The 15,659-nt window shown below is 38.5% G+C and overlaps 1 protein-coding gene across 8 annotated transcripts in view; it reads left to right on the top strand.

Moving 5' to 3' along the window:
* Positions 1 to 15,659, top strand: part of RAVER2 (ribonucleoprotein, PTB binding 2) — a 108,033-nt gene that overhangs the window by 38,141 nt on the left and 54,233 nt on the right. For all 8 annotated transcript variants that reach the window (XM_087449495.1, XM_087449483.1, XM_087449490.1 and 5 more), the window contains 2 exons: positions 6,963 to 7,432; positions 10,755 to 10,946. In XM_087449495.1, coding sequence (XP_087305621.1) covers positions 6,963 to 7,432; positions 10,755 to 10,946 — 662 coding nt within the window. The remainder of the gene's footprint in view (positions 1 to 6,962; positions 7,433 to 10,754; positions 10,947 to 15,659) is intronic.

The following is a 15,659-nucleotide window of genomic DNA, read 5'->3' as shown; positions in this document are numbered from 1 at the left end:
ATTCACAAACTGAAAGTGAAGGGACAGAAAAAGATACACCCTGTAAATGGCAATGAAAAGAAAGCTGGGGTAGCAATACTCATATCAGACAAAATAGACCTTAAAACAAAAGCGACAAAGAAGAGACAAAGAAGGGCACTACATATTGAAAAAGGGAGCAATCCAACAAGAGGCTATAACGTTTGTAAATATCTATGCACCCAACATAGGAGCACCTAAATATACAAAGCAATTACTAACAGACATAAAAGGAGAAATAGACAGCAACACAATGATGGTAGGGGAATTGAACACTCCACTTACACCAATGGATAGATCATCCAAGTGGAAGATCAATAAGGAAACATTAGCCTTAAGTGACACATTAGACCAGATGCACTTAGCAGATATATACAGAACATTCCATCCAAAAACTGCAGAATACACGTTCTTTTCAAATGCAAATGGAACATTCTCCAGGATAGATCACATATTAGGCCACAAAACAAGTATCAATAAATTTAAGAAGATTGAAATAATACTAAGCATCTTTTCTGACCAAAACAATATGAAACTAGAAATCAACTACAGGAAGAAAAGTGGAAAAGCCACAAATATGTGGAGATTAAACAAAATGCTACTGAATGATGATTGGGTCAACGAAGTAATCAAAGGAGAAATCAAAAAATGCCTGGAGACAAATAAAAATGAAAATAGGACATGCCAAAATTTATGGGATACAGCAAAAGTGGTTCTAAGAGGGAAGTTTATAGCAATACAGGCATACCTCAACAAACAAGAAAAATCTCAAATAAACAATCTAACAGTGCACCTAAAGGAACTGGGAAAAGAAGAACAAACAAAGCCTCAAATCAGTAGAAGGAAGGAAATAATAAAAATCAGAGCAGAAATAATTGAAATAGAGACTAAAAAAAAATTAGACAAAATCAATGGAACTCAGAGCTGCCTCTTTGAAAAGATAAACAAAATTGACAAACCTGTAGCTAGACTCACCAAGGAAAAAAGAGAGAAGGCTCAAATAAATAAAATCAGAAATGAAAGAGGAGAAATTACAATGGACACCTGAGAAATACAAAAGATTATAAGAGAATACTATGAAAAGCTATACGCCAACAAATTGGATAATCTAGAAGAAATGGATAAATTCTTAGAATCATACAGGGGCCGGCCCAGTGGCGCAAGCGGTTAGGTCTGCATGCTCTGCTGCGGCAGCCTGGGGTTTGCTGGTTCAGATCCCCGGCGCGCACTGACGCACCGCTTGTCAAGCCATGCTGTGGCGGCATCCCATATAAAGTGGAGGAAGATGGACATGGATGTTGGCCCAGGGCCAGTCTTCCTCAGCAAAAAGAGGAGGATTGGCAGGTGTTAGCTCAGGGCCGATCTTCCTCACAAACAACAACAACAACAACAACAACTAAATTCTTATAATCATACAACCTTCCAAAACAGAATCAAGAAGAAAAAGAATTTGAATAGAACAATCACCGGTAAGGAGATCGAAACAGTAATCAAAAACCCCCCCAAAAATAAGAGTCCAGGACCAGATGGCTTCCCTGGTAAATTCTACAAAAACATTCAAGGAAGAATTAATACCTGTCCTTCTCAAACTCTTCCAAAAAATGGAAGAGGAGCGGAAGCTTCCTAACTCATTCCGCGAAGCCTACATTACCCTGATACCAAAACCAGACAAGGACAACACAAAAAAAGAAAATTACAGGCCATTATCACTGGTGAACATTGATGCAAAAGTCCTCAACAAAATACTAGCAAATCGAATACAACAATACGTTCAAAGGATCATACACCATGATCAAGTGGGATTTATTCCAGAGATGCAGGGATGGGTCAACATCTGTAAATCAATCAACATGATACACCACATTAACAAAATGAAGAATAAAAATCACATGATTATCTCAGTAGATGTAGAGAAAGCATTTGACAAGATACAGCATCCATTTATGATAAAAACTCTGAATAAAATTGGTATAGAATGAAAGTACCTCAATGTAATAAAGGCCATAGATGACATACCCACAGCTAATATCATTCTCAATGGATAAAAACTGAAAGCTGGGCCGGCCCCGTGGCTTAGCGGTTAAGTGCGCGCGCTCCGCTGCTGGCGACCCGGGTTCGGATCCCGGGTGTGCACTGACGCGCCGCTTCTCCGGCCATGCTGAGGCCGAGTCCCACATACAGCAACTAGAAGGATGTGCAGCTATGACGTACAACTATCTACTGGGGCTTTGGGGGGAAAAATAAATAAATAAAATTATAAAAAAAAAAACAAAAAAAAAAAACTGAAAGCTATCCCTCTTAAGAACAGGAACCAGAAAAGGATGCCCACTTTCATCACTTTTATTTAACATAGTATTGGAAGTCCTAGCCAGAGCAATCAGGCAAGAAAAAGAAATAAAAAGGATCCAAATTGGAAAGGAAGAAGTGAAACTATGACTGTTTGCAGATGACATGATCATATATATAGAAAACCCTAAAGAATCCACCAAAAAACTTTTAGAAATAGTAAATGAATATGGTCAAGTTGCAGGATACAAAATCAATGTACAGAAATCGGTTGCATTTCTATACACTAACAAAGAAGTAGCAGAAAGAGAAATTAAGAATACCATCCCATTTTAATTGCAACAAAAAGAATAAAATACCTAGGAATAAACTTAACCAAAGAGGTGAAAGAGCTGCACACTGAAGACTATAAAACATTGTTGAAAGAAATTGAAGAAGACACAAAGAAATGGAAAGATATTCTGTGCTCTTGGATTGAAAGAATTAACATAGTTAAAATGTCCATAGTTCCTAAAGCAATCTACAGATTCAATGCAATCCTTATCAAAGTTCCAATGACATTCTGCACAGAAATAGAACAAAGAATCTTACAATTTATATGAAACAACAAAAGACCCCAAATAGCCAAAGGAATCCTGAGAAAAAAGAACAAAGCTGGAGGTATCACACTCCCTGACTTCAAAATATACTACAAACCTATGGTAACCAAAACAGCATGGTACTGGCACAAAAACAAACACAGAGATCAATGGAACGGAATCAAGAGCTCAGAAATAAACCCACACATCTATGGATAGCTAGTTTTTGACAAGGGAACCAAGAACATACAATGGAGAAAGGAAAGTCTCTTCAATAAATGGTGTTGGGAAAACTGGACAGCCACATGCAAAAGAATGAAAGTAGATAATTATCTTACACCATACACAAAAATTATCTCAAAATAGATTAAAGACTTGAATGTAAGACCTGAAACCATGCAACTTCTAGAAGAAAACATAGGCAGTACGCTCTTTGATGTTCGTCTTAGCAGCTTTCAAGTACCACGTCTGACCGTGCAAAGGAAACAATAGAAAAAATAAACAAATGGGACTACATCAAACTAAAAGGTTTCTGCACAGCAAAGGAAACCATTAACAAAACGAAAAGGCAACCTAACAATTGGGAGAAGATATTTGCAAACCATATATCTGATAAGAAGTTCATATCCAAAATATATAAAGAACCTCATACATCTCAACAACAAAAAAACTAACAACCCAATTAAAAAATGGGCAAAAGATCTGAACAGACATTTCTCCAAAGAAGATATACAGATGGCCAACAGGCACATGAAAAGATGTTCAACATCATTAACTATCAGGGAAATGCAAATCAAAACTACAATGCAATATCACCTCACACCTGTCAAAATGGCTATAATTAATAAGACAAGAAATAACATGTGTTGGAGAGGATGTGGAGAGAAGGGAACTCTCATACACTGCTGGTGGGAGTGCAAACTGGTGCAGCCACTATGGAAAACAGTATGGAGGTTCCTCAAAAAATTAAGAATAGAACTACCATATGATCCAGCTATTCCACTGCTGGATGTTTATCCAAAGAATATGAAAACACAAATGCATAGAGATGTATGCACCCCTGTGTTCGTTGCAGCATTATTCTCAATAGCCAAGCCTTGGAAGCAACCTAGGTGCCTATCAAGGGACGACTGGATAAAGAAAATATGATATATATATACACACACACAATGGAATACTACTCAATTATGCAAAAGGATGAAATCTTGCCATTTGTGACAACATGGTTGGATCTTGAGGGTATTATGCTAAGTGAAATAAGTCAGAGGGAGAAAGTCAAATACCATATGATCTCACTCATAAATAGAACATAAAAACAACAACAAACACATAGAGACAGAGATTGGATTGGTGGTTACCAGAGGGGACGAGGGGAGGGAGGAGAGTGAAAAGAGTGATTAGGCACATGTGTGTGGTGATGGATTGTAATTAGTCCTTGGGTGGTGAACATGATGAATCTATACAGAAATCGAAATATAATGATGTACACCTGAAGTTTATATAATGTTATAAACCAATGTTACTGCAATAAAAAATGTATTATAAAACAAGAAATGGTTTATAATAAAACAAAGAATGGAACACTAACTAGAAGAGAGTGTCAGGGGGGGCTTCCTGGAGATCATGGTGCAGTGATCTCTGTGCTGGATTTGAAAGCCAACTAAAAGGTTTGGAGTGACTGAAGATATGGGGAGAGATCCTATAGGCAGGGGAGTTGCACGTGTAACATATAGATATCTAGGGAGCTGCAAACAGTTCAGTGTTGTTGGAGAATGAAGTGTAGTGGGGAGGGGAAGCATGACGATGAATGAGGCTGGAGTCAGATCATAAAGGGCCTCGAAGGGCATCATGACTGAGCTGAGACTTGGCTTCCTTGGCAGTACTAAACCATTGCATTTTAGGCAGTAAATAGACACAACTAAACTTCTGTTTTTGAGAGATCACTTTATTGTCATTGTGGGAAAGGGATTAAAAACAGAAAAAGCTAGGGGAATGAAGAAAAGAGGGTGGATTCATGACCTGTTTGGAGGGTAGGATTTGAGGATTCTTTTTACATGGGATTTGAGGGAGATAAGAGTCTGGGGTAACTCCCAGGTTTCTGAATTGTGAGTGCCAAGAAGGGCCCCTAAGGATTGCCACCATACAGGTATGAGTGGAGGAGAAAGAGCTGGCAGAGGAAGTGGGGGAAGGAGGGCTTGGACAGGTAGGAGGAGAGTCAGGATGAATGTATCGAGGGAATTAAGGAGTGGAGTGGTGTACAGTTTCAAATGCCCTGAGAATTCAAGTCAAATATGAACTGACGAGTGTATGAGCTGATATAGGAGCATAACCCGGATTTACGAAAGGTTGTTGGCTTGTTTGCTTGTTTGGGGAAAATATAGTTAAATGGTATTTTATATCTGCATAAGGAAAGAAAGGCATGGAATTAGAATAACTCAAGTCTTTAAAAAAGGGGTTGATAGAAACCAGTAGATATGCATTCTCTCAGTAAGTGCAGCAAAGCTATTTTCTCTAGTGTTGGAAGAATTAGCTATTCTTTTGGCAGTAGTTTGCTTATAGGTGGAGACCATGTTAAATGAAAAATGTGTTTCTAAAAGTTAGCATCACACCCAGTGTAGTGAGATGCTCACACCCTGGGAGCCACATGGACACTAAGACCAACCTCGGGAAGAGCAGGCTGAGTGAGATGACAGGCAGCTTTGCCCGTGCTGTTTAAGCTCTTCTTTCTTTCTTGCTATATATGTATTTGCCATGTTGTTATAATTGAACTTGGGCAAGTTAAATGTTCATATGGAGCAGCTCCATTGTATGTTCCAAGCAGAGAGGGAGAGAAGAGGGAGAGGGAGGAACGTTGAAAGAGCAATTTATTTGTAATTTGTGGGTTGCTCTGTGTTGTTTCTTTTAATCGGGGCTTTAAACTTTTCTTACAATATTGCTCGAAATCTTTATATTCTTTGTTTTTATGACAACAGATAAACAATTTGATATGGCTAGATTTTAGTTTTATTGGATATGTATTGGTGTGATATTTCATTGATTGAGAACCTTACATTTGTATCGTGTTTTAGATTAACAAATTGTCATATGTATTTGTGTTTGATGCGGAATGACTTCGTTAGGTAGATAGGACAGATTTTTTTTTTTTTTTTATGTTTTACAAAGATTCAAAGTTCATCTACTTGTCCAATATCCTAACGCTTGATTTTTTCATACCATGTTGTTCATCCAAAAAGTATACCAAATTGTGTGTGTGTTGTTTCAGTCTTATTAATCCAATTTTAAGGAAACAAATACATGAATTGGCGAAAGAACTGGCTTCCTCTGGGCATTTTGGTGTCTTTTTGCTATTCTTTTGATTTTTTTAGGTCTTGTTATCAAACAGGGTATTTTAGAACTCTCTGGGAAGAAAGAAAGGTTTTAAGGCTTCATAAATTTTGCATCACAAGTTGTTGGGGGAAAAATATCAAATCTGTATATAGTTTGAAAAGATTACAAAAATTTTTAAAAAAATGGAATATTGTAGTATCTTATATTAGAACTCCTAATATACTGCCTATACTTCTTACTTGAGTTACTGGTCATGAAATTGTTTCAGTGGATATCAGCATTAAAAAGCACAATGAAATAGAGTAGAGAATCTGAGTGCCTTGCACGTGGTGAGAGTATTGCTTTTTGATACTTTTGTTTAAGAAATATGTATATGTATGTGTGTACTGAGTCACAGACATAAAATATATTTCTTACCGTGGGTCATAGTCAAGAAAGTTTGAAAACACTGGCTCAGGGGCCGGCCTGGTGGCGCAAGCGGTTAAGTGCGCGCGCTCCGCTGCGGTGGCCCGGGGTTCGCTGGTTCGGATCCCAGGCGCACACCGACGCACTGCTTGGCAAGCCATGCTGTGGCGGCGTCCCATATAAAGTGGAGGAAGATGGGCACAGATGTTAGCCCAGGGCCGTCTTCCTCAGCAAAAAAAGAGGAGGATTAGCAGATGTTAGCACAGGGCTGATCTCCTCACAAAAAAAAAAAAAAGAAAAGAAAACACTGGCTCAGAAAACCCTCTAATTCATTTTGTCATCTTCCAGCTTTTGTTACCTTACTGAATGGGGAACAGGCCCAGAATGCCATCCAGATGTTGCATCAATATTCTTTTCGAGGAAAAGACTTAACCGTCCAGCTCCAGCCAACAGATGCTTTGCTGTGTATTACCAACTTGCCCCCTTCTTTTACACTAGAGGAGTTTGAAGAACTGGTTCGTGCTTATGGAAATATCGAGAGGTGTTTTCTCGTCTACAGTGAAGTTACCGGCCGCTCCAAAGGCTATGGATTTGTGGAGTACATGAAAAAGGACTCGGCTGCCAAGGCTCGCCTGGAGCTCGTGGGTAAACAGTTGGGAGCATCAGCTCTCTTTGCACAGTGGATGGATGTTAACCTACTGGCTGCAGAGCTCATTCATTCTAAGTGCCTTTGTATAGATAAACTCCCTAGTGACTACAGGGATTCAGAGGAGCTGTTGCAATTTTTTTCCAGTATCCATAAACCTGTGTTTTGCCAGGTATGTATCTTTGATGTATCATTTGAAATATTTAAAAATATCTGCATATGTATCTATTCTACGTGCACTCACAAATTTATTATACAAATGTGGATATCACAATGGATAATCTAATTCCACTTTAGTCTGTAATGAAGACTTTAATGTCATGGTAAATTTTAAATCAATTCATTTTGTTGACAGGCCAAACTATATTGTTATATAGTTAAGTATGTCTTAGCAAATCCATCACTTACTATATTTACCTTCTCCTTCCATCCGTTCGTTAAACCATTCGTCCATTGATCCATTCATCTATCCAAGTTTTATTTATCAGCTGCTCTGTGCCAGACACTATATTGCTCAACGTCAGAAATACAGAGAATAGAAAGATACCCTCTCAATACCTCACAATTTTGTAGAGGAGACTGACAAGTAAGCAAATAACTGTAAATTCTGTATGAACGGTGATGTAGTGGAAGATGGAAAAGTATTATGAGGTTTAAAAAGAACATATAATTCTGTCTTAATGGGGTCATGGTAAGTGAGACACTTAGAGAGAGAAATATATAGTGTATATAACCCCTCCCCTTATAGGTTCTTGTGAGCACCCCAGTGAACTCTTTCTCTCTTGCTCCCTTCATTCCTTCCCTTTCTCCTCTCTCCTGCAGTGCTCCTTCTCTTCTTACCTCCCACTTTTCTTCCACCTTTTCCTATTTTCCTTTAATCGTGCTTCTGTTGAGTCTCTGCTATGACAGTAGGAATTTTGGAGTTGGAGTATACATTATATACATATGTATTTTTTAAGATTAACGCTAACGCTTTACTTTTGCTTACATTTCCACTCCTCTAATCCCACATAATAAGCATCCAAGAACTTTATAAAATTAGAATATTTTGTGACAAATCTTATCAACTTCTTGCCCAGTCACTGAAAGTTGATTGTCTTATCAATATGCTATTCTTGAATGCTAAGAATTGTGTAGTGATATCCTGTGGCCATACATAATTCTTTGTAGCTTTAGGTGAGGGCTTTGAAGCAAATGTGAGGGGAAAAGCCATTTATTACAAATTGTAACTGAATTATGAATCCCAGAGTTGGAAGGGACCTGACAGGTTATCTAGTGTAGCTTTCCATCTGGTAGAAAAATGTTTGTTATAATATTTATGAGTGAACATTGAGCTTGAGTTAAAATATTTCAAAATAATGGAAAATTAACTAGATCATGTCAGACCATCATATACTGGAATGGCTCTCATATTGAACTGAAATCTTCTTCTCTAAAACTACTGATGCTGTGGACTTGGATGATTTTGTGTTTTGAAGGACTTAAAATGGTTTTGTACTTTACATAGGCATGAAGGTTATTGTAATGAACCAGGAATAATAAAAAATGTTTTAAAAGTTTTCAGGGCTGGCCCGGTGGCATGGTGGTTAAGTTTGCACACTGCACTTTGGTGGCCCGGGGTTCGCGGGTTCAGATGCCGGGCGTGGACCTACACACTGCTCATCAAGCCATGCTGTGGTGGCATCCCATACACAAAGTAGAGGAAGATGGGCACAGATGTTAGCTCAGGGCCAATCTTCCTATCCAAAAAAAAGTCTTCAAAAGATGAATAAAACAACTTGACGATGCCTTTGTCAATGGATCTGTTAAATTCAGGCTCTTATGCTTGGTAGGTTGCCATAGGCTATATTGAAGACCTTGTGGTCAAAAGAGACCAAAGGGACTAATGGCTTTTACAAATCTGACTATAAGATCTGGTATGGATTATAAGAGGCATGGGGTTGTAGGAGAAATGTTTGGAAGAGGGAGATAATTTCCCTTTCTTCCATGTGATTGGAAAAAGTTTTATGGAGGAAAAGACATTTGAGGACAGTTTTAAAAGGAAGGAAGAAATTTGTTCCAACTCTAAAAGAAAGTAGAAGAAAGTTAAGCTTCAAAAATGAGAGAAAAGAAACTAAAAAGGACTAAGAAATGATTTAATTGTAATATCAACTTATGAGATGCCAAATCTAAATAGAAGTGTGTAAATGTGTCTTCTCAAGACATACCAAGCTGAATTTTATCTCATTTATCACTTTATAGCGTGACTGTGTTTAAGATAATTCAGACGTGTTCAAAACTTAGAAACTTTTTAGTGTCTTATTTTGTTTTTATTTTTGCTCTTTGTACCGGGCTTTACAGATCCAGGACTTTAGTATCTTCCTTTTCCCTCTTACAGGTGGGTGACTGGAAATAAATTGAGTTCTAATGGCAGGAGTTTATTTAGGTCACATTCAGAAATAAAGGCTCTGTCTTGCGTATGGTATTTTAACAAACCTGGGGTACAATTTTCCTAAATAAGGTTTGCTTTGATATAGTTGACTGAATTCCTGCGATCTGCCTAAAATATTGAAATGAAAGTTGAATATGGTTCCTCCTACCTTTCTTGTCTGAGTAGTACACACTTTTTTTTACATAGATGTATGGTCAAATAATTGTTCGGTATGTTTCATTGTCCATGTATCTGGTGAATTTATTTATTTATTTATTTATTTATTTATTTTTAAAGATTTTATTTATTTTATTTTTTCCCCCCAAAGCCCCAGTAGATAGTTGTATGTCATAGCTGAACATCCTTCTAGTTGCTGTATGTGGGACTCGGCCTCAGGATGGACGGAGAAGTGGTGCCTCGATGCGCACCCGGGATCCGAACCCGGGCCACCAGCATTGCAGCGCGCGCACTTAACCGCCAAGCCACAGGGCCGGCCTGGTGAATTTATTTTAAAGAAACTTTTAATTATTGTGTCCCCATATTTTCCTATACATTATCAATTACATATATTTCTTAATATATAAGGAATATTGTCATTTGGGCTTTGACTTTTAAAATAAATTAGTGGGCCGGCCCCGTGGCTTAGCGGTTAAGTGCGAGCGCTCCGCTGCTGGCGGCCCGGGTTCGGATCCCGGGCGTGCACCGACGCACTGCTTCTCGGGCCATGCTGAGGCCGCGTCTCACATACAGCAACTAGAAGGATGTGCAACTATGACATACAACTATCTACTGGGGCTTTGGGGGGAAAAAAAATAAATAAATAAAAATTAAAAAATAAAATAAAATAAATTAGAAAATCAAAGAATTAAAAAGAAACGACAGAATCTTGTTTATCTTCTTGTCTTCAGGAATGACTCATTTAAGCAACTAGTCAACTTTTGTTTTCAGAGAGGAAAGAATACATTATTTTCACCAGTATCATGCTCTGATATATTAGTTCTTGAATTTGAAAATTATGTATGGTAAATAAATATTTCTAACTTAAATATCAGAATTCCCCTTTTAATAAAATGTATTACATCAGCTTGCACAGGATGAAGGTAGTTCCGTTGGTGGCTTTGCGGTGGTTGAATATAACACTGCAGAGCATGCAGAAGAGGTTCAGCACGCAGCTGATGGGATGACCATCAAGGGGAGCAAAGTCCAGGTTTCCTTCTGCACCCCGGGAGCGCCAGGGCGAAGCACGTTAGCAGCATTGATAGCAGCTCAACGTGTGGTAAGTTTGTTTTTCTTTTTTTGGCTATAGAAAAATTCTAATACTATTTTAATTTATTCAAGCTGCTTGATTGTTGACTGGACCATTGTTATATTTCCATTCCGTAAAGACATTCTTGTTTTTAAGAAATTGGCTAAATACTATCTGTGTCAAATCAAGCCAGGAGCTGTTACAAAAGAAGAAATTGTGTTTGGTAAAGTGTATTCATCTTATGAAAATTTTTGGGAGGAATTTCATTTGTCCAAGAAACGTTTGAGTTCCTGTTCTAAGTTTTGAGTGTAACATGTCTCTTTTTTCAAAAAGTGTTCGTACGTACCCGTAGGACAAGCAGAGGAAGATGTGTGCCTTGCTTTTGCACACGTGGCACGTTTTACTTCTTCGCTGCAACCATCTACTTTCTCCTCTCTCGACTTTGCTACTCTGGAAGTTCCTCACAGATAGACACTATTCCCTCTGCACAGTTTTACTCCTAGTACTTAGCACAGTAAATCATTGTTGATTGAACGAAAGCAGAAATACACTTTTGAAGGGGTCAGGGAAGACTTCACGACAAAGGTGACGTTTAAGTGTGACGTTAAATTGTGATTTTGAAATGTGTTGATTGGTGGAGGATAGGATTGCCAGATAAATGCCGATTTTTCATGACATATATTGAAAAATTATTCATTGTTTATCTGAAACCCAAATTTAACTGGGCATCCTATATTTTGCTTGCTAAATCTGGCAACCCTAAGGAGAGAGAGTGAGTGGTCACATTCTAGCTGCAACAAAACCCATCAAAGTGGAACGAGATGAATTTGCATGCCTGAGGAGTGGTAGGTGGTCCAGGTGGACTGAGTATATAAAGGGATGTATGGTGAAACGGTAGGTCGATGCCAAAGCAGGGACAACTGTTGAGGACTCAAAGAATTTAGATGGAAGTTGATCAGCAGTGGGGACTTTATAAAGTGTGTAAACAAGGTTGTGACAGGATCAGAGTTCAGCCATCAAGAGAGTGGTCTGGGAGCAGTTTGTGGATGATCTGGAGAGAGGCAATGAGGGGAGAGAGGAACAGGTAGGAGATGGCCGTCAGTGCTCTACTCTCCTATCATGTGGCTCCTCCTCTCATTCTTGGACCTCACCTCTGGTCCTGGATCCCTTCTCTCTTTTTTCTTAGTTTGTCCTTCCCCTCTCGGGTTCTTCTGTTGTTCTCATATCCTTGCTTTCTTAGTTCATGCCTTCAGCATTTCTTTCCCTCTCAGTTTCACTGCCTCTGGTTGGGTTGTCTCTGTTGGATTTGCTGAGTTTACGCTTCTGAATCCATCCAGTCATCTACTCCTGCAGCCAGGGCACTGTGTCCTCTTGGAGAAAACCAACTAGATGTCTTGATGCCACTACAAATGTCAATGTATGACATACATTTATAGCTGGTCGCCCAGCAAAACTTGAGCTCATCTCTCATCAGCTGCTCTTTTCCATTTTCTGTAGCAGCTGTCTCCAACCTTCCTTGTATTCCTGCCTTGGTCCTTCTTTCTATCAGAGGATCACAGCTCCTACTTTATAGAAATATGAAGGCCATGTGCTGGACTCATCCATTCAACTTTTCTCATACTCCCCTGGCAAATGTGCCTCCATGTTTTACTTCCTTTTCTCTCCAATAGCATTCATTCCCCAAATACTTAGTGGGTCCCTACCACATGCTAGGTATGTTAGAGACGTTTAGGACTCATCAGGGAACAAAGCAGATGAAGATCTCTGCTCTCTTGGAGGAAGAGCTGTGCCTCCTCCTGCCAAAGCAGGGGCTCATAACCGTGTTCCCTGTCCTCAAGGGTCTTGATGCTCACCTTTCTACTTATTTTCACTTGTTGCTCCACTAGCTCCATCCCATCTACTTATAAATATGCTTAAATCTTTTCCTTTAAAAATCCTCGCTAGAGGGGCCGGCCCGGTGGCGCAAGTGGTTAAGTGCACGCGCTCTGCTCCTGCGGCTGGGGGTTGCCATTTGGGATCCCGGGCGCGCACCGACGCACTGCTTGTCGAGCCATGCTGCAGCGGCGTCCCATATAAAGTAGAGGAAGATGGGAATGGATGTTAGCCCAGGGCCAGTCTTCCTCAACAAAAAAAGAGGAGGATTGGCAGATGTTAGCTCAGGGTTGATCTCCTCACACACACACAAAAAAAATCCTCGCTAGATACTGGCCTTTGCATTACTTTTCCTTCACATCTGGAGCTTCTTGACCGATCAGCCCCACTCCTCCCCATTTCCCATCTCCCTCTCAGCCTGATGCAGTGGAGTTACTGCCTCCACTAGTCAGTGGATCTGTTCTCATTAAGATTAACAGGGATTTCTTAATATGCAAGTCGAATAGGTACTTTTCAGTCTTTGGTTGCTTGGTCTCTGCAACATGTAAAACCCTCTCCTACCTTGAGTTCTGCCCTGCCATCCTTTTCCTGCCTAACCCTTCCTTCCCTTTCTCCTTCCTTGTCCTGAAGGGCTGTGTCAGACTTCCCTGTTTGGCTGTCTCACTTTCTTCCTCTTCAGTTCTCCAGTGGCTTCAGCTATTGCCTTTCAGTGATGACTTCTAAGCATATATTTTTGGACCAAACTGCTCTGAGCACTAAATCTCTATTTCCAAATGATTGTTAGACAGCCCACCTTTATGTTATATAAAGAGTTCAATTTCAACATTTCCAAAAGACACTCTGTTTCTTTGGGGCTTGCATTTGCACGCTTTTTAGTATCTATGTCTGGCATCAGTCCATCCGAACTAAAACCATCTGAACCAAGAGCTCACTTAATCATAATCCATCTCCCTCACCTACTCCTCAAATCTGGGTGTCAGACGTATTAGCAAATCCTTTCAGTTCTACTTCCTGATCTCTCTTACATCCTTGGGACTCGACAGCACCTTTGTTACTCTTCTCACCTTGATGATTGGAATACCCTCTGCGGGTCACCATGTCACTAGACTTTCCCTTCCCAATCCGTCTTCCCTGGTGCCACAAGAGTGATCTTTCTCATCCTCAAAGTAGATTGTGTCATTCTCTTGCTTAATATTCTTTAATGCCTGCATAAGTTCAAATTGCTTAGAAGGCATACAGGGCTCTTCATGATTCGATATCAGTGATAGTAGGAAATCTTAAATTTTTCTCAGTCTTAAAAGTAATGTATTGCATTGAAGTTTTCCATGGATTCTTGGTACGTATCCTTTATCAAGTTTTTTGAGATTAAAGAAAACATAAATAGACATTGAACTTTATCAGGGTATTTCTACAACTGTTGCAATGTGATTTCTCCTTAAGTTCATTAATGTGCTGAGTTGCATTGATAGTATAGATTTTCTAATGTTAAACCATCCTTGTGTTGTAAACTTAAATTGATGATTTTTTTCCAATGCATTGTTTGATTTGATTGGATCATATTTTATCTGGTATATGTGCAGGTGTGCTCATAAGTGAAAAGTGCTTAAAATTCTTTGTACCATTTTTGCTTAATTTTGCAATCAAGAGAACACTGACCTCATTAAATGATTTAAGTATTTTTTCTCCCCTCCCCCTTTTCTTCTGTTTGATGGAACAAGTTGTATAAAATAGAGGATGTCTGTTCTTTGAAAGTTTGAGAGATCTCATCTATGAAACCATGTAGATGTCTCCTTGAGCCTCTTCCAGAGGGAAGTCATTGATTACACTTAAGTCTCTTCAGTGGAAATTAGATATTTTGGTTTTATTTTTCTCTCTGTACCATATTTGGCATTTGATTATATTCTACAAATTTATCCATTTTGTCTAAGTTTTAAAATTTATTGGCACATATTTATAATATTTTATTTTTAAAATTTGTCATGTCTAGTGTCTTTTTCATTGTGTATTTTATTTATTTGCATTTTCTTTTTTCTCCATGATCAGTATTGCCAAAGATTCATCTATTTTATTTTTCAAAGAAACAGCTTTTGTTTTGTTCATTATCTCTATTTTTTGTATCTTTTGCTCATTCCTGCCCTTTATAATTTCTTTGCTTCTTCTTCGGATTTACTCTTTCCCTGATCTTTATTGATACCAATGCTTAGCTCCTTTGTTTTCAGTCTAGATTGTTTTCTGATGAACATATTTAAAGTAAGTTTACTTCTATAACTATTGCTATACCTAGGTGTCATAAATTTTAGATTATGAATGTTTCAAATATTTGTTATGATTTTCTTTTAAACTCAAAAGTTAATAGGTTTTTTTTTTTCCAGTTTATAGCCACTTAGGAATTTTTAAAAGGTACTCTTCTGATATAGATTTTTAAAATTGAGATGTAATTGACATACAACATTACATTAGTTTCGGGTATACAATGTAATGATTCAATATGTGTATATATTGCAAAATGATCACCACAATAAGTCTAGTTAACATCTGTCTCCATACATAGTTACAGAATTTTTTTTCTTGTAATAACTTTTAAGATCTATTCTCTTAACTTTCAAATATATAATAGGATATTATTAAATATAGTCACCATGATGTACATTACATCCCTATGACTTATTTATCTTATAACTGGAAGTTGGTACCTTTTGACTCCCTTCACCCCTTACCGCCCTCCCCCTGCCACCCATGGCCTCTGGCAACCACCAGTCCCTTCTCTGTATCTATGAGCTTGGTTTTTTTTGATTCCATGTATAAGTGAGATCGTATGGTATTTGTCTTTGTCTGTCTGACTTATTTCACTTACCATAATGCCTTCAAGGT

The sequence above is a fragment of the Ceratotherium simum genome, chromosome 2 (genome assembly GCF_057802395.1).
Source record: "Ceratotherium simum simum isolate JZ-2026a chromosome 2, ASM5780239v1, whole genome shotgun sequence".
In the NCBI taxonomy this organism is placed as follows: Eukaryota; Metazoa; Chordata; class Mammalia; order Perissodactyla; family Rhinocerotidae; genus Ceratotherium; species Ceratotherium simum.
Note: the sequence above shows the minus strand (reverse complement) of the source record. Positions and strands in the feature narration are given on the sequence as shown.